Source organism: Humulus lupulus, chromosome 3 (assembly GCF_963169125.1).
Source record: "Humulus lupulus chromosome 3, drHumLupu1.1, whole genome shotgun sequence".
In the NCBI taxonomy this organism is placed as follows: domain Eukaryota; kingdom Viridiplantae; phylum Streptophyta; class Magnoliopsida; order Rosales; family Cannabaceae; genus Humulus; species Humulus lupulus.
Genome location: NC_084795.1, coordinates 124,465,061 through 124,485,577, shown reverse-complemented (window position 1 = coordinate 124,485,577; position 20,517 = coordinate 124,465,061). Strand labels below are relative to the sequence as shown.

General features: G+C 38.0%; 1 protein-coding gene across 1 annotated transcript; it reads left to right on the top strand.

The window, feature by feature from the left end:
• The first annotated feature begins 3,923 nt into the window (after positions 1 to 3,923).
• Positions 3,924 to 6,197, top strand: LOC133823127 (putative pentatricopeptide repeat-containing protein At5g40405). Its single transcript, XM_062255731.1, has one exon. The coding sequence runs from the start codon at positions 4,051 to 4,053 to the stop codon at positions 5,896 to 5,898; it is 1,848 nt and encodes a 615-aa protein (XP_062111715.1). The 5' UTR covers positions 3,924 to 4,050; the 3' UTR covers positions 5,899 to 6,197.
• The last annotated feature ends 14,320 nt before the right edge of the window (positions 6,198 to 20,517 follow it).

The following is a 20,517-nucleotide window of genomic DNA, read 5'->3' as shown; positions in this document are numbered from 1 at the left end:
CTATCTCCACCACTAAGTGACTAAGCCTCTGGCTGGCCGCCCTCTGCACTCCGCCCCATAACTCTTCTCTTCCCCTACTTCAGTCCCAAATATCGCACAGTAAGTTTTCCTTGTATCTTCTTGAGCATAGAATCGTTTAATTTAGCTCTTGGTATATTAATATGTTCTTGAATTTTTGTTTATACATTATATGTATGTTTAAATTTCATATATTGCAACTAATAATAAAGTGATGAACCTATGTTTTTATTATCATTTTTTTACAGCTCCAAACCATATATTTGTAAAGAAAATCATATATTTATTCAAACTTGTGTGTGCTTTACTTTTCAATTATTATTTTTTTCATTGAAACAGTTCATTGCTTAAAAATTATTTTTTATATGAACGTATGGCTACATAAGTGACAAGAGAAATGTATTTGAACTGATATTCCTTAGTAACATTCCAATATGAACATATGTTTATATATATATTTATATATTATAAATGTGAGTACTTTTGGTTAGATTTAACACATTTTTTTTTATTGTTTTTTAACATTGTTAATTTTAAAGCCATCTAAATAAGGTAAATATATTAAAGGTAATGTACGCATTTGGTACCCTATATTTTGGCCGAGTACAGCTTTGGTACCCTCTATTACGAATAATTATCTTCTAATCCCCTGTAATTGTAAAATAAGTAAATATGGTATCCTAGACACAAATTTGGTCAATACTATTTTAAAATGACAAATTCGCCCTTGTTTAATCTGAATAATTTTTTTTTTAAATGGGAATATGCATATTTGGCACCCTATGTTTTGACCTTTTACAACTTTAGTAACCTCTATTACGAATAATTATCTTCAGGTACCCTATAATTGTAAAATCAGTAAAAAAAATGGTACGAAAAATGAACAAAAAAAGGAATATTGCTTCAAGCCATACGAAAAATGAAGAACACCTTTTAAAACCCACTGAGTCCACAAGGTCAAGCTCGATGCAAGTTTGGTCATAGGTCTTTCGGGTACTTCCATGTTTCATATTTCGGGTTATGTATGATTTTGTATTTAAAATTTGAATATGGACATTATGCATTTTGATTTTTTTTATTTGAATTATGTATATGATTTTCATTCATTGTTTAAGAATATGAACACGAAAAATATTTGTATTTGTTTAACTGAAATAAATTCAATGACAGAAGAAACTAGGGAAGAAAACGTGATCTAACTTTGATGTAGATTTTGATTATTATTTTTTTGTATTAGTTTGGATTTTTTTTTCATTTGGTTTGAACTGTGAAGAACAACCAGAAAGATGGATAAAAAAAATTTCAAATTTCGGGTAAGATTTCATAAAACTTTTGCTCTATTTTTCTGGTTTTGAGGCTTTAAAGAACAATGAATTGAAATAGAATGACTATCATTTTAATTATAAATACAATGATTTAAATAATTTAATTAAGTTTAAGTTGTTTTTTTATTTAATTATGAAGTTATGTTTTCATTTTTAATAAAATATTTTAATTATTTATAATTGAGAGTAAAATGATATAATGAAAACAATGTTGACTAAATTTGTGTCTATGATAATTTTTTTTTGTACTAATTTTACAATTACAGGGTACCAAATGAAAATTATTCGTAATAGAATGTACCAAAGTTGTACTTGGTAAAAACATAGGGTACAAAATGTGCATATTCCCTATATTTTAATTAGTTAAGGATTTATAACCGAAGGTAATTAAAGTATTATAAAAAAATTGATGTCTAAATTCAAGTAGAGGGTATAATTTTTTACTGATTTTACAATTACAAGGTACATGATAATAATTATTCGTAATAGAGGGTATTAAAGTTGTACTCAGCCAAAACTCAGGGTACCAAACGAGTACCTACCCTATATTAAAAGAAATTGTCCCATAGTAATTTATCATCACATATTTTAAAATTTCATATCAATGTATTTAAATTACTCTATCAATTATGTTTTCAAAACTATAACAAAAAAATATTTATGTGCTCAAATTTACTCTTTTCTTTCTTTTATTAATTATTTATTTTCTCATTTTACATATTTTTTTATGCAAACATATATGTAATAGTGAAATAACACATAAATATACATATTTTCTTGTTTTATCGTTTAGTTTTTTTTTAATGAAAAATTACTTATTTTAATTGCTCTATCCATTAGTTAAATAATATATATTTATATATAACATTTTTTTAGCTTTAAAATTTTCTAAATTAAATAATTAAAATTTGATCAAATAAGATTTTTAAATTCATAGTTTTAATTTAGAATATTCTAATATGTTGTTATATTGAAATTCATAGGCACTTTTTCTAAAAGAAAATTCGAAAAAAAATATTTATATTTAAAACTAGAATGCATCATGTCTTTATATGTAAAAGATGTGTATCAAATAGATTCTTGGTTTAATGATTTTTTTTAAATAAAAATTATCTTATTTTTTATTTTAATTTTAATTTTTTAAAACTATAGATAATGTTTTGGTTTAATTTTTGTTAATATGTTTATGTCATTCTTTTGTAATATATGACATTTTTTATTTATTTAAAATTTATATTATAATAAAAAAATGAAAAATTTGCGGCAAAAATTATTAAGTAGTATGAAAAGTTGCACTTAAGTCACTAAGTAGTTTTTTTTTTTGCAGTAATAGTTAAAAGTAGGCTGAAATGTTACACTTAAACCATTAAATAGATTTTTTGGTGGCAAAAGTTAGTAAGTAATTTGAAATATTACACTTAAGTCACGAAGTAATTTTTTAGTTGCTAAAGTCATATTTTATACTAATTTTATCTCAATTTTAATTAATTAATTAAAACATCATTGAAACATTATTTGAAATTTATTTTACAAATAAAAAAATCAAAAGTTATAACATGAAAAATTATTTAATTTTAAATAAACTAAGTTTTAATTCAATTTAAGTTGTAATATTTTCTAAAATTTAATTTAACTAATATTGAATAATATTTTCATATTATAAATTTTTAAATCATTTTTTATTTTTAAAAGAAATTCCATTTATCATATTGATGTTATGAATATACATATATTTATTGATTAATTAAAATTAATATAAAATTTGTGTAAAATGTGACTTTTGCAACAAAAGTAACTAGTTAGTGACTTAAATGCAACATTTTATACTATTTATTAACTTTTGTCACCCAAAAAATTACTTAATGACTTAAGTGCAATCTTTCGGACAACTTCCTGACTTTTGCCACCAAAAACATTATTTAGTAATTTAAGTGCAATTTTTTGAACTACTTAATGATTTTTGCCACAAATTTTCCTAAAAAAATATATTAAAAGTAAATTAGTATGTTTTCTAAATGAAACTAAGTAAACATGCATTACACGTTGCATAGGTAGTAATTAAAAATAATCACTGTCCAATAATTTTCTTATATATATATATGAAGATTATTAGGTAGTGATTGATTTTAATCATTACGTATATAATCTTTTAGTATTTTGGATACATGAATAAGTTGCAAGTTTTTTTTTTTTTACGTAACGATGTATAACGTAGTTATACATGACCTCCCATAAATTTTCAAGAAATTCAAAATAATTTAAAATTAAGAACTTGTTTTCGTACTTGTTTCAATATTTATAAATGTATGCAACATGTTTGAATATGATTTTGGTATTTAAGACTTTGTAGAGCAATTAATTGTATATATGTATAAAACTGATGTAGTGTCATTTTTAATTATTGAATAAGAAAATAATTAGTTGTTACACATATACTAGTGAATTTGTATGCTGCATCTGTTTTGGATTATGCGACATCTTTTTTTCCTTTTATTTTTAATAAGAAATTTGGGCCTGTCTTTATCTTGTAAACTAAGATACTTATATATCAATTTGAAAGTTGTTAATTCTCTAGGCTTCTCATGCTTTTGTTGCATTGTTCAGTATAGGACATTCATTTTCTTATTATTTAGGTATGGATAATTTGATTATTTTCTCTGTTTGCTTTAACTGAACAGAAACCTTGTTCGGCACATCGAATTACGTTATGGGCTCCATAAGATGCATTGCAAAACACCCAACCATTACTCTAGTAGAAGCACTCACCACTCTCAAGGCGATCAAGCAAGTCCATGCTCAACTGCTAGCTAACGGTCTCCTTAACGACCATCTCCTGTTCGGCCAATTCGTCGCCACCATTGCCCTTCACAACCCCAAAAATCTTGCCTACTCGGACCAACTCCTGAGCAATTATGAGACTCCAACACTCTTCGCTTTCAACTCCATGATTAGAGCTTACTCCAGAAGCTCCACGCCCAAAAAAAGCTTTTACTTTTACAACAGAATTCTCCGCTCGGTTAACAATCTTTCCCCTGATAACTACACCTTCAACTTCCTGATTCGAACGAGTGCCCAACTATTGGCACATGAGACTGGCCCGTCGGTCCATGGCGCTGTCGTGAAATATGGGTTTGAGAATGACCCGCATATCCAAACTGGGTTGATTTTCATGTACGCTGAATTGGGTTGCTTGAATTCATGTTACAGGGTGTTTGGAGGGATTTCTGGCCCAGATATAGTGTGTCAGACGGCTATGGTCAGTGCTTGTGCGAAATGTGGTGATGTTGGGTTTGCTCGTGAGCTGTTTGATGAAATGCCGAGCAGAGATCCCATTGCTTGGAACGCTATGATTGCGGGGTATGCTCAATGTGGGAAGTCGAGGGAAGCATTGAGTTTGTTTTACTTAATGCAAATGGAAGGAGTTAAGGTGAACGAGGTGTCTATGGTTTCTGTTTTATCCGCGTGTTCCCACTTAGGGGCATTGGATCAAGGGAGATGGACTCATGCATATATAGAAAAAAACCAGTTGACGATGACAGTGAATTTGGGGACTGCGCTCATAGATATGTATGCGAAATGCGGGGCCATGGATAAGGCTATGGAAGTCTTTTGGGGAATGAAGGAAAAGAATGTGTACACATGGAGTAGTGCCATGGGAGGACTAGCCATGAATGGATTTGGTGAAAAGTGTCTTGAGCTCTTTTCCCTCATGAAAGAAGACAGGGTTCAGCCAAATGAAGTAACATTTGTGGCAGTTTTAAGGGGTTGTAGTGTGGTTGGACTAGTTGAGGAAGGTCAAGAGCATTTTTCTTCAATGAAAACATCCTACGGAATTGAACCTGAGATTGAGCATTATGGTTGCTTGGTTGATTTGTATGGTCGAGCTGGGTGCATAGTTGAAGCTCTAAATGTCATTAATAGCATGCCTATGCAGCCTCATGCTGCTGCTTGGGGTGCTTTGCTTAATGCTTGTAGAATGTACAAGAATTTGGAGTTGGGAGAGTTCGCCTCGAGAAAAATTGTAGAATTGGAGTCTAAGAACCATGGTGCTTATGTGCTTTTGTCAAATATATATGCCGATTCAAAGAAGTGGGATGGAGTTAGTAACGTGCGACAAGTTATGAAGGCCAAAGGTGTTAAGAAGATTCCTGGTTGTAGTATTATTGAGGTTGATGGTGAGGTTCATGAATTCTTTGTTGGGGACAAATCCCATCCTAGATATAGCGAGATTGAGATAATGTTAGGAGAGATCTCTAGGCGGCTGAAATTGTTTGGTTATGTGCCGAATACTAACCCCGTGCTCTTTGATATAGAAGAGGAAGAGAAAGAGGATGCATTGTGTAAACACAGCGAGAAGGTTGCAATTGCTTTTGGTTTGATAAGCTTGAGAGAAGGTATTCCAATAAGGATTGTGAAGAACCTCAGGGTTTGTTGGGATTGTCATGAAGTCACAAAAATGATTTCAAAAGTTTTCAGCAGAGAGATTATTGTTAGAGATAGGAATAGGTTCCATCATTTTCAAGATGGTCAATGTTCTTGTAAGGGTTATTGGTGAGATACCTTATTAAGTTTCAATCCTGTTGTACTGGCAGAAAATTTTGTTTTTTCTGCTCATACATTCTTTCTTGGACCTGCAATTTTGGGGTGGAGTTATGCTTGAATACTAAAATATCAGCAAGTATTTTATCTGATAGACAAATATTTTGTACTGTACTCGATGATTAAACCTTCAAGTCTTGTCATGCCTAATTGCAGTGGACAACAACTTTCATTTCACTATTGCTGGTTTAAATATCTGGTAAAGGGTAAAGGCGAACAACCCCACTTGGACACATTTGGTTTCCATTACATATAGATTAATATTATAGTCATTTCTATATTTATATGCCAAAAGAGATATCTCCATTAGGAGAAAAAGAAAAGGGGATAAAAGAAAGTATTGGAGTATATAAAGTAGTGAGAAAAAAAAATTGTTTGGAAGAAAAGTAAAGGAAAGAAAAAATTGAGTATAAAAAGATTGGGTGGTATGGAGCTCATTAAAAAAATTTACATTCACAAAAAGGAAAGATAAAAGTTTGGTAAATTAAATAAGAGTACACACCAATTTAAATTAGGGATGATATAATAATTCTTAAATAAATTGGTTTATTTCTTTTTAATTTATCGAAAACCTAAAAAACATCTTTCTTTTTTTTTTTTTCAAATTTTACCTTATGTTTATTTTTCTCCCTTCTACCAAACATAGCCCAAGTTCTCATCAATAGAATTCACAACAAAAAACCGTTGTTTCTTTTGTTTCTTAAGTTTAAGTTACAAAAAGCAAATATTGGTTTCTGTTCTGAAATGTGAAAGCAGGAAGAGTAGTAGTTCAAGAAGTAGAAAGGAGCCAGAGACTACTGTAGGAGCTGAAATTCCCATTTAGAAGTAATATTGAACTCAACCTTTCATTTAAATCATAGTTGCATCATCTTAATACATTCATACTTAAAAGGACATATATCACATCCAACGTTTTTCACCAGATCTACTTAGTAAAGGTAATGAAATTCTTTTTGTTGACAGTGAAATCTCGTCAACGAAATTAGATCGGAAAACTCAAAAGTAAGTCAAGTGATGTTCAGATGAGAACTTAAAATGGACTTATGGAAGCATAAACACAGATCAACAATGGAGTAAAACTTGTATATTGCTTCATAGCTTCAGCTCACAATGAATTTTCCAACCCCTTTTCTGGAGGGGTAATGATCTATTTATACTGGAGCTCTAATGGCTCCTCATACATTGTGGTCGACTGTACATAGGTACATTTTCTGGGTAGTGGCACAGGTCGTGGTGGAGCAGAAGGTCATGGTGTTGCCCTAGTACGTGGTCAGAGGCATGCACATAGTGTTTCCACTCTCTGTACAAATCTGTACCTCCACTACCTGCGTGATGTAGATGTCAGGGTCACGCTTCTATCCTCCTCATGGTCGTACGTCCTACACCCGTACACGTACGGGTACTTTGTATTTGATGGTTATGTTGGTGCGTGGCACGTTGGGGGACCGCGGGACCATGGTGGTGTGAGGCCCTTGCACATGGGTGCACGAGGCCTTGATGCCCAGGTGCACGAGACTGGTGGCGCGAGACGTCTTAGGGGGTTGCGGGACCATGGGTGCGTGAGGCCCTTGCACACGGGTGCGCGAGGCCTTTATGCCCAGGTGCGCGAGGCTAGTGGCGCGAGACGCCTTAGGGGGCCGCGGGACCATGGGTGCGTGAGGCCCTTACACGTGGGTGCGCGAGGCCTTTATGCCTAGGTGCGTGAGGTTGGTGGCACGAGACGCCTTAGGGGTCGCGGGACCATGGGTGCGTGAGGCCCTTGCACACGGGTGCGCAAGGCTGGTGGCGCGGGACGCCTTAGGGGGCTGCGGGACCATGGGTGTGTGAGGCCCTTGTACACGGGTGCGCGAGGCCTTTATGCCCAGGTGTGTGAGGCTGGTGGCGCGAGACGCCTTAGGGGGCCGGGGGACCATGGGTGCGTAAGACCCTTGCACACGGGTGCGTGAGGCCTTTATGCCCAAGTGCACGAGGTTGGTGGCGCGAGACGCCTTAGGGGGCCGCGGGACCGTGGGTGCGTGAGGCCCTTGCACACGGGTGTGCGAGGCCTTTATGCCCAGGGGCGCGAGGCTGGTGGCGCGAGACGCCTTAGGGGGCCGCGGGACTGTGGGTGCGTGAGGCCCTTGCACACGGGTGTGCGAGGCCTTTATGCCCAGGTGCGCGAGGCTGGTGGCGCGAGACGCCTTAGGGTGCTGCGGGACTGTGGATGCTTGAGGCCCTTGCACACGGGTGCGCGAGGCCTTTATGCCCAGGTGTGTGAGGCTGGTGGCGCGAGACGCCTTAGGGTGCTGCGAAACTGTGGATGCTTGAGGCCCTTGCACACGGGTGCGCGAGGCCTTTATGCCCAGGTGTGTGAGGCTGGTGGCGCGAGACGCCTTAGAGGGCCGCGGGACCGTGGGTGCGTGAGGCCCTTGCACACGGGTGCGCGACGCCTTTATGCCCAGGTGCGTGAGGCTGGTGGCGCGCGCCTTAAGGGGTCGCGGGACCATGGGTGCGTAAGGCCCTTGCACACGGGTGCGTGAGGCCTTTATGCCCAGGTGCGTGAGGCTGGTGGCACGAGACGCCTTAGGGTGCCGCGAGACCGTGGGTGCGTGAGGCGAGGCAAGGTGCACGCGGGAAGCCTAGCGAAGTGCCCTACATAGCGAGAGGGTTCAGGGTCCTTAGAGTGTCTCGCATAGCGAGGCAGCCCTTTGGGACCTATGTTCTGATGCATGTGTCTATGCATGCGGGAGACGAGAAGTCTAGCGAGGCTGCACCCTATGTGATCACTTGGAGGCAGGACGTGATGTCTCGCGTAGACACGACGCGCGTAGGAGGCCAGCCATGAGCCTCGCGTAGCGAGGGTGGCACCTCGGGGTACCCGTGTCCGAGTGCTGAAGCGTGCGCGGGAGGCCAGCCGTGAGCCTTGCATAGTGAGGGTGCCTCGCATAGTGAGGGTGCCTCGCATAGTGAGGGTGGCTCTCTTGGATGGAATTCACAAGGGAAGAATTCCTACATTTACAGCTCCGGTGCCCTTGACATCTCTCGGCGTCAAGACAAGTAGGGCCTCACTATGCGAGGGCCTCGTGCACTTGCCCTCCTGTGACGCGTAGCTTGGCCTCTTAGCCTAGCAAGGCCATACTTCACAGCTCATAAGGTGATGCTTCCCTTGGAACAATCTCCCGGTTTCACAAGACTTACAGGTCTAAGCCTGATAATGTGACTAAGTGACCTTTACCCTTGTATTTTAACCATGTACTGGAGATTTTTTTTATGGTGGATTTTTGGTATCCACACTTGCCCCCCAGTCTATAGGGAGGCCTTTAGGCGTTCTTGTAGACTCTTCTTTTTTTTTTTTGTATTTATCATGCTCGAGGTCCTTTGGAGCCCACGCGAAAGGGGGTTCGATAGGTCTCTCTTTGGTGCACCTTGATCATATCTATAAGGATATATTGACCCCTTGGGTTCTAGTTATCCTTTTATATATTTTCGCGCACGCTTATTATTTCTTGCGAGAAGCGTCCTTCTCTTCATTAGGCATAGTACTTTTTTTGCAAGCGTCTTCTTTGAGACCCTTTTTGGAAGCGTCTACTTTGAGACCCTTTTTGCAGGCGTCTACTTTTGAGACCCTTTTTGCAAGCGTCTACTTTGGAGACCCTTTTTGCAGGCGTCTACTTTTGATGCCTTTTTTACAAGCGTCTACTTTGGAGACCCTTTTTGCAGGCATCTACTTTTGAGACCCTTTTTGCAAGCGTCTACTTTGGAGACCCTTTTTGTAGGCGTCCACTTTTGAGACCCTTTTTGCAAGCGTCTACTTTGGAGACCCTTTTTGCAGGCGTCTACTTTTGAGACCCTTTTTGCAGGCATCTACTTTTGAGACCATTTTTGCAGGCATCTACTTTTGAGACCCTTTTTGCAATTTTTGAGGTGATCTCCCCTCGGGTCGGGACTTTTCATGGCTAGATGGTCTTAGTTCAATCTCAAACTTGGTCAGCGACCCCTCTAGCACAACGCCCCCTTCTATATGGAATCTTCAGACGTATTGGTAGTAGGGCGACTGGAGAAAGGTTCGCTTTCTTCAACATTCGAGTTCTTATGGCCCTTTTCCACACGTATGTACTTATGTGCTCTCTCTCGAAGTCATCCAAATTCGAAACTTCTCTTTTGAGCATGTTACCCCATAACCTGCTTCCTGGTCATACTCCGGCTGTAATAGCCATCTTGAGCTCTGCTTTGGTTAAACTTCCCACCTTCGTTGCTTCCATATTGAACCTATGGATATAATTCTTCAGACTTTCATTCTCGCCTTGTTTTATGTTAGCGAGGCTGGTAATTGGCATGACGTAATCACAGGCTGCATGGTGTTGCTAAAGTAATTCATCAGAGAATTGCTACCATAATTTGATTGTTCCTAGCCATAACCTCTTGAACCACTTGTACGCCACTTCTTTAAGCGTAACATCAAAGCAATAACACTTTGCCTTGTTGTTGACCCCTCTTAACCTCATCAAGTTATTGAAGGAGTCTAAGTGATATTTTGGGTCTGTAGTACCCTCGTACGGAGTCATGCGAGGCTTTTTGAAGCTAGTTGGCATTTGCTCAGCCTGGATCTCCCTTGTGAAGGGTGAATCACGGTCAAATTCTTCGTTATCATTGCGGCCCCCAGGTGCAGTGGTAATTTTGTCCCGAGGGCTTCACATTTTAGTGTCTAGTCCCCTCCTCTTTTTGCTTGAGGAGTCTCGTGGGTCCTCAGACTGAACCCTTGCTTTGATGGTGTTCCTCGGGGGAACCGCGGGGGGTGCTTCTTTTGAGGTGAGTTCTGCTTCGTTCTTACGACCATCGTCTTCCTTCTGCCTTTGCTCTTGGGGGAATTTCGTCGGCCTAGGTTCCCCATGGAACCTTGTCGGGGGAGTTTTACTATTGGAAAGTCGGGTTTCCCCATCGTCTATGGGGACGGTGTCTTCCCCTTTTTCATGCTCCTTCTCTTTATGCCTAGGAAGGGGTATGCTTGACTTTCCTTGCAAGAGGTCATTTAAGACCTCCTGCATTTTCTCTATCGTGGTTTCCAGCCTTCGAGTCTTTTTATGTAACTCTTGAATCTCATCCCTATAGAAGCGAGTCCTTGAGCTAGAACTTACCGAGCATACCCCGGGACCCTTGCTTGGCCCGTGCGTCGATGGACCTAGGTCTTGGTGGCCTGAGCGTGGTGCCACCGGGGGCCAGTGAAGTGGATGCACTGGCGGCTCCGAATGACCTCCGTCAGGCCGGGGATGATGCTTCCTTCTCCTCCCTTGGGGGAAGAGGCTCTTTCGGTCTACCTCCATACTTGGGCGAAGGGGAGTCTTTCTTGGAAGCCCTCCGCTCTACTTCGTCCCGGAGAATCTCATCATCTTGTATTTGCCATAGGGATTTTGAACGTCTTAGCATCTTTCTTTTTTTGGAAGTGATGGAAGAACGATGGCTTGATGCTTGTTCTTCCCACAGACGGCACCAAACTGTTGACGGTGAAATCTCGTCAATGAAATTAGATCGGAAAACTCAAAGGTATGTCAAGTGATGTTCAGATGAGAACCTCGAATGGACTTATGGAAGGTTAAACACAGATAAAAAATGGAGTAAAAACTGTATATTGCTTCATAGCTTCAGCTCACAATGAATTTTCCAACCCCTTTTCTGGAGGGGTAATGATCTATTTATACTGGAGCTCTAATGGCTCCTCATACATTGTGGTCGACTGTACATAGGTACATTGTCTGGGTAGTGGCACAGGTCGTGGTGGAGCAGAAGGTCATGGTGTCGCCTTGGTACGTGGTCAGAGGTGTGCACATAGTGTTTCCACTCTCTGTACAAATTTGTACCTCCACTACCTGCGTGATGTAGATGTCAGGGTCACGCTTCTATCCTCCTCATGGTCGTACATCCTACACCCATACACGTACGGGTACTTTGTATTTGATGGTTATGTTGGTGCGTGGCACCTTGGGGGACCGCGGGACCATGGTGGTGTGAGGCCCTTGCACATGGGTGCACGAGGCCTTGATGCCTAGGTGCGTGAGGCTGGTGGCGCGAGACGCCTTAGGGGGTCGTGGGACCATGGGTGCGTGAGGCCCTTGCACACGGGTGCGCGAGGCCTTTATGTCCAGGTGCGCGAGGCTGGTGGTGTGAGACGCCTTAGGGGGCCGTGGGACCATGGGTGCGTGAGGCCCTTGCACACGGGTGTGCGAGGCCTTTATGCCCAGGAGCGCGAGGCTGGTGGCGCGAGACACATTAAGGGGTCGCAGGACCATGGGTGCGTGAGGCCCTTGCACACGGGTGCACGAGGCTGGTGGAGCGAGACGCCTTAGGGGGCTGCGGGACCATGGGTGTGTAAGACCCTTGCACATGGGGTGCGCGAGGCCTTTATGCCCTGGTGCGCGAGGCTAGTGGCGTGAGACGCCTTAGGGGGTCGCGGGACCGTGGGTGCGTGAGGCCCTTGCACACGGGTGCGCGAGGCCTTTATGCCCAGGTGCACGAGGCTAGTGGCGCGAGACGCCTTAAGGGGCCGCGAGACCTTGGGTGTGTGAGGCCCTTGCACACGGGTGCGCGAGGCCTTTATGCCCAGGTGCGCAAGGCTGGTGGCGCGAGATGCCTTAGGGGGCCGCGGGAGCATGGGTGCGTAAGGCCCTTGCACACGGGTGCGCGAGGCCTTTATGCCCAGGTGCGCGAGGCTGGTGGCGCGAGACGCCTTAGGGGGCCGTGAGACCGTGGGTGCGTGAGGCGAGGCAAGGTGCACGCGGGAAGCCTAGCGAAGTGTCCTGCATAGAGAGAGGGTTCAGGGTCTTTAGAGTGTCTCGCATAGCGAGGTAGCCCTTTTGGACCTATGTTCGGATGCATGTGTCTATGCATGCGGGACACGAGAAGTCTAGCGAGGCTGCACCACATGTGATCACTTGGAGGCAGGACGCGATTGTTAGGAGTGTGTCCTAAAAGCATGCAAAAGACATTTGTTTTTTTTTCTGTGAATAAATAAATACAATGGTTTATTATTATTGTTATGTTTAGATTGTTAAATTATTGTTTGAATAATTTTGTAAATATCAGAAAAATTCCATATTCATTATTGAGGATGTGATATTGTATTAGTACGAGAGAATTAAGATCACACTAATGAATAAAAATAGTCAACAACAACAAATTAAAGTTATGGAATTCTTTAATTGGAGTTGTAAGTACGGTTTACTGAGTATCATAATGATACAAATAATCTAGATTCGGATTGTTGATGTGGTAAGACATCTCGGTAAATGTGCTTTATATAATATGATTATATATGACGTGGACCGATATGAATTAAAGTCTTTATCCAAAAACCATTTAACAATAAAGACTTGTAATTCATATCATAACTGATGATCATTTATAGATCAACCTAAATCCCTGAGTGTCCATGAACTCCTGTCCATGTTTATTAAATCTTTTGATTCATTCGTTAAGGTCTCTTCAAAGAATGAGGCTAATGACTTTTGTTTTGGAAATTTAATATCATGGATGGCTTGGAACATATATCAACAATACGGAATCTAATATTTCCTAACGGATCGTATATTAGTTCCCTTAAGGGTTAATTATGGAACTGAATGATTTTGAGCTCAAATCTATAATTAGATTATAGATTAATTATTCATTAGTGAATTAATAATACTTAAGGAATAAGAAGTAAATTAGAAAGGTAAAATGGTAATTCTTCCATTCTAATTTATAAACTAATTAATTATAGGGTTGAACTATTGTAAGATGGTTATATCAATGGACGACTTTAGAAAAGATTTATGTAAAAGTATATCTATAACATAAAGAGTGCAATTGTGAATTTATAGTGGAGAAATATCATAATTAATAAATTAACTATTATAATGAAAGAGTATAATTATTTAGTTTCAATTTATTGGAGCTTAATGTTATAGGTCCATGGTCCCCGAAATGGCTCAAACAAACACTCACAAAGGTAAATACAAAAATGGGCAAAAAGGACTTATGTGATAAGTAAAATATTTTTCTATGTATCAAACATAATTATTGTATAATTATGTGTAATTAATTAATTATTTGATTTAACAAAAATATAATTAATTTTGAATTAATTTATTTTTGAGATTTTTGGTATTTAAATTATAATAAAAATTGGGAAAAATCACATGCCATTACTAGCACGTGGTACACGTGTAGCACAGTGCACTGTCACTGTGCTACACACATAAGAGACTAAGAAAGTTTCTTGGTTCCACAATTTTAGTTATTTAAATTTTAAATAAATAATGAGATATTGTAATATGATTAAAATATTATTATTTAAACAAAAATCTGATAACTGATTAGTTATTTTCAAATTGTTTAAAATAACTAAGATTTTATTTTAATATATTGGATATATTAAATATAGGATATCAATTTTTCAGAACGTAACTTTTCATGGATAGAAAAATATCTAGAAATCTCTCTCAGAGAAAGAGAATAGTGATACATACAAGATTCACTGTTCTTCACAAAGCCAAGGTCCAAACTTTATCAGATCTCATGTATTGAGAACATCTGATAAATAGATTTTGCCTATTATTTGTATAGTGAGCCCACACTCGTTCTTTGTGTGCTGAGAACATTTTGGAAGATCTTGGTGTGAGATCTCAAGGATTTTTCCATACAAAAAGATAGCAGCAAGGAAGGACCTGAGGTAATTTTTCTATTCATGTCTTTGATTCAATATATGTATGCATGTGAAGAAGTAGATCTAGAAATCTTATGGGATTAAATTAACAATTTGATTGTTGTTCCGCTGCGTATAATCTCTGATTTGATCAATAAAAACCAACAAATGGTACCAGAGCCATCTTCACATATATATATTGAATTTGTGTGGGTTTGTTTTTATGCATTTATTTATTTTGATGAATGAATGGATGGCTTAATATGATTGAATGCATGGGAATGTTGAATCGTTAATTGTATGGTGTTTTTGGGTTAGGATTTGTTTATGATTAGATCATTGTGTAAGCCATTAAAGGGCATATGATTTATGTAATTTTATTTGGTTTTTGACACCATAAAATTATAATTCCGATCACACAAAAGTCAGAACGGAGCCCGGGATTCAGAATTCAGCCACCGCTCCTCCGAGGCTGCCCTCCGAGCCGCTGCCAGGACGTTGTACGGACGTCCATACAGACCGTACGGATGGGTCCGTACGGATCCGTACAGTTCCGTACAGTCCAGCCCCGGCAGCCCCGTTTGACGTCACGTGTCCCCATCCTGCTGGTCCAGATTTTTTTTTTATTTTTCTGAAATTATTCTATTATTTTTTTAATTTTAAAATGTTAAATATCCTATTTATTAGAAATTTGATATTTAAATAATGTGATAATTTTGTTATCCTAACAAATTTTTTTTTTCAAAATCTTATTTCAAAATTTAATTTTAAAAATAATTGATTTTATTTAATTATTTCAGTTTCTAATTTTAATTAAAAAGAAAAAGAAAAATAATGATTATTTAAAAGTTTTTTTTAATTAATCAAAATAATTAGAAAATTGTTTTCTTATTGTTATTCTGGACCAACAACGACACATATCCTACCGACAGTAAAGTAAAGAAGCCCGGTGGAGATCAAGGCGGTTTTATTTTATTTTCTTAAATTTATAAAGTGGTTGTAAAATTAGAAATACCCAAAAGCACCCGGTTCAACATTTATTGTTTATTTATTTATTTAAATAATTATTTTCATGTGATTGATGTGATTGATAACATGTTCATGCATTTTATGCCATACATAAAAACCTACACAATCATAATCATGCATCTCATTTGTAGAAACATGATTATTAGGATTGTTCTATATGTTTATATGAATTGTTTTGCGAAATCAATTGCATGTAAATTACTTAGTTTTATTTTGAAAACTTGGTAAAATATCACACCAATTTTTAAGTCTTTATGACTTATTTTCTTTAAACCAACTTTATTTTAAAAGCGTTTTTTTAGTAAAGTTTAGATGAACATGATTGGTAATTTAAAATTGGATATGGACCTAGAAACTCGCTTTCTTTCCAATTTTAATTATGTCCATAAGGTTTAAAGATGTGTAATTAATTTGGAATTAATTAGGTTAAAAACACTTATTTCAAAATAGTGAGTGGGAGAGGGTTGATATCTCAAACATAACCCATGGTCTCCATTATTAATATAACACCGTGAGATATGAATAGCGTCTCGCAACGGCTTTGTTTTCGTCCCCCTAAGGAAGGTGTCTAGACATATCAATAGCAAGGTTGTATTTCTTACATAGATAGGAACTAATGATATATTTTAGGCTTGACCGACCCTAAGGCGGCATGTCCTAAATTAAGTCATGAACTCCGAAATAATGGGTTACACTCACAAAGCTATGATTAAGCTTTTGCAGGGGATAATCATAACTTGACCAAACTAAGCGGTACTTTAATGTTTAAAAGAGAAAATAAAGAGTTATTTTAAGTTTTAAACAATAAAGATAAGAATGTCTTATAAATTCTCTAAAATTAATTTGACCGACTCTAAGGCGACACTTTAATTGTTAGAAAATTTTATCGTGGAAATTAATCTTTATTTTATGTGTTTTAATTGTGCTCATGCATCACGTTTAATTTCCAAAAACATTGATATTTATTTTTCTAAATATAATATTAATATTTGTATTTATTTTATTTTATTTAGAATATGTCTATCTCTGGAAATCTCATCACTGCTTTGATCGCAAAAGAAAAATTAACAGGTGATAACTTCATAAAATGGAAATCAAATATGAATTTGTTGTTGGTTAGCAAAAACCACAAGTTTGTCCTAAATGAGGAATGTCCTGAAGAACCTGGCGTCAATGTCCCGAAACATGTTCGGGACAAATTTGATGCATGGATTCAATCCAATAACAAAGCTAAGTGCTATATGCTTGTAAGCATGAGTGATGTCTTACGAACAAAGCATGAATTCATGGAAACTGCTTTTGAGATACTAGAATCTCTTAAGGAAATGTTTGGGCGCCCATCTGATCAAAGCCATCATGAGGCTACTAGAACCTACATGAATGCTAAGATGAAGAAAGGTCAATCTGTGCATGAGCATGTTTTGAACATGATCAGTGTACTTCATGAAGCTGAGACGCATGGAGCAGCCATGGATGAAAAGACACAAGTAAGCATTATACTTGAGTCTTTTACTCCTGCTTTTTCTACATTCACAACAAATTATGTCATGAACAAATTGGATTTTAATATGACACAATTGCTGAATGAATTACAAACTTTTGAGTCTTTGAATAAGACCATCTCAAGTCAGGCTGAAGCAAATGTTGCTGAAGCAAAACCATCTTCATCTAAGAAGAAAAGAAAAAGAAATAACAATGACTGCAAACCTAAAAAGGACAATCCAAAAAAGGCAAAGAAGTCATCCAAGGCACCCGAGAACAAAAAGAACAATGACCCCAAACAAAAGGCACCCAAAGGAAAGTGTTTCCATTGTAATGTCGATGGTCATTGGAAGAGAAACTGTCCAAAGTATCTCTCCGAGCTAAAAGAGAAAAAGAAAGGTAAATCAGATTTACTTGTACTAGAAGCTTGTATGGTGGAACAAGATAAATTATCATGGACAGTTGATTCTCGTTCCACTAACCATGTTTGTTCTTGTTTGCAGATGCTTGAGTCCGCAAAGCAGTTGGAGTAAGGAGAGATGACTATGAGAGTGGGAAGTGGAGCGCTTGTTTCAGCTAAAGCATGTGGAACAGACCGTTTAAATTTTAAGAACAATTTTCTAGTTTTGAATAATGTGCTATTTATTCCTGAAATTACTAGAAACATTATTTCTTTATCATTGTTACATGAACAAAATTTTGGCATTTCTTTTAATAATAATATGATTTTTATTTCAAGGAATGGGGACAATATTTTTCACGCAAAACAAAAGGATGGACTGTACATGCTTAATCCAATAGAAAAATCGCTCAATAATTCTGAATTATTTAAAGTAGCTGCTCCACAAAGTAACAAAAGACAAAAGGTTTCTAAAGAAAATGACACGTATCTATGGCACTTAAGATTAGGTCATATTAGTCTAGATAGGATAAACCGGTTAACTAAAGATGGACCTTTAAGGGAACTAACAGTTGGAACCCTACCGGTTTGTGAATCCTGTTTAGAAGGAAAATTGACTAAATGACCTTCTACTTCAAAGGGAAATAGAGCCAAAGAACCACTAGAGCTAATACATAGTGATGTATGTGGTCCAATTAACATTGAAGCTCGAGGTGGTTATGAATATTTTGTCACATTTATTGACTACTATTCTAGATACGGTCATGTTTACCTAATGCTTAAGAAGTCAGAAACTTTTGATCGGTTTAAAGACTTCAAAGCCTTAGCTGAGAAGCAATTAGGTAAATCTTTAAAAACACTCTAATCTGATCGTAGTGGTGAATATTTGGATTTTGAATTCAAAGATTTCTTGCTAGGGCATGGAATTCAATCCCAACTCACAGCACCTGGAACACCACAACAAAACGGAGTTTCAGAAAGAAGAAACCGGACCCTGTTGGACATGGTCAAGTCTATGTTAAGCTACTCTTCACTTCCCTTATCGTTTTGGGGATATTCACTTCAAACGGCTAACTACATTTTGAATGTAGTTCCGTCCAAAGCTGTGACAAAGACACCTCTAGAACTATGGAATGGAAGTAAACCTAGTTTACGACATTTCCGTTTTTGGGGATGTCCTGCTCATGTGCTAAGACCTAAATCTGGAAAACTGGATTCTAGGTCTGAAGTGTGTATATTTGCGGGCTATGCTCCAGACTCAAGAGGTGGATATTTCTATAGCCCAAGTGATCAAAAGGTATTTGTTTCGACAAATGCAACCTTTTTAGAACACGACTATATGAATGATTTTAAACCTCAGAGCAAAGTAGTTTTAGAGGAGCTAATGACAGATAAAATTTCATCTCCATCTTCTTCATCAGTTAATGATAAAACAACCAAAGAAACCACAATTCTTGAAAAGGAAAAACCAGTGCAACGTCGTAGTGGGAGGATTTTGAGACAACCTATTCGCTACGAACATGAGGCACACGTTCTTGTTTCAGATACTGAAAAGGACGATCCATTGACTTTTAAAGAAGCAATGGAAGACCCTGATGTTGATAAGTGGCAAGATGCCATGAATCAAGAAATGGAATCAATGTATTACAATTCAGTCTGGGAACTTGTAGATCTGCCTGACAATGTTAATGCCATTGGATGCAAATGGATCTACAAGAAGAAAACTGGTGCAGATGGAAAGGTAGAGACCTATAAAGCAAGGCTTGTGGCCAAAGGCTACACATAGAGAGAGGGTGTGGACTATGAAGAAACATTTTCTCCTATGGCCATGCTTAAGTTAATTCGCATACTTTTATCCATAGCTGCCATCTATGATTATGATATATGGCAAATGGACGTCAAGACAGCCTTTCTGAATGGCCACCTTGATGAAACCATTTATATGGAACAACCAGAAGGGTTTATAAAGAAGGATCAAGATAAAAAAGTATGCAAGTTGTTGAAATCCATATATGGATTGAAACAAGAATCAAGATCTTGGAACTTAACATTTGATGAAACTATTAAAACATATGGTTTCAAACAAAATGTTGACGAAGCATGTGTTTATAAATACATCAAATGAAAAATTGTGGTTTTCTTAGTTCTTTATGCTGATGATATCCTACTCATTGGGAATGATGTAGAGACATTATCAAATGTAAAGAAATGGTTGGTTGACAAATTCCAAATGAATGATTTGGGAGAAGTGAGCTATGTTCCAGGCATTAAAATTCTAAGCGATAGAAAGAACAAGCTCCTAGCACTTTCACAAGCAAATTATATTGATAAAGTGCTTGAAAGATTCTCTATGGAGAATTCCAAAAAGGGTCAATTGCCGACCAGACATGGAATTACTCTTTGCAAAGATCAGTGTCCAAAGACACCACAAGAGCAAGAGGATATGAGAAAGTATCCCCATGCATCAGCTGTAGGGAGCCTAATGTATGCAATATTATGTACTAGACCTGACATATGTTATGCAGTAGGTATTGTCAGTCGTTAAAATCCAGGTTTGGAACACTGGATTGCGGTGAAACATATTCTCAAGTATCTCAGGAGAATGAGAGACTATATGCTAGTATATTCGAGTAGTGACCTCGAACCTACTGGATATACTGACTCAGATTTTCAATCTGACAAGGATAGTAGAAAGTCTACTTCTGGGTCAGTATTCACTCTTGGTGGTGGAGCAGTTGTCTGGAGAAGCATTAAGCAATCCAGTATAGCTAACTCAACCATGGAAGCTGAATACATAACATCTTGTGAAGCAGCTAAGGAAGCAGTTTGGCTGAAAAAGTTCTACACAGATTTGGAAGTAGTTCCAGAAGTGGAGAAACCACTTGTTCTTTATTGTGACAACAGTGGAGCAGTGGCTAATTCTAAGGAACCAAGAAGCCACAAGAGGGGAAAGCATATAGAGCGCAAATACCACTTAGTCAGAGAAATCGTACATAGAGGAGATGTGT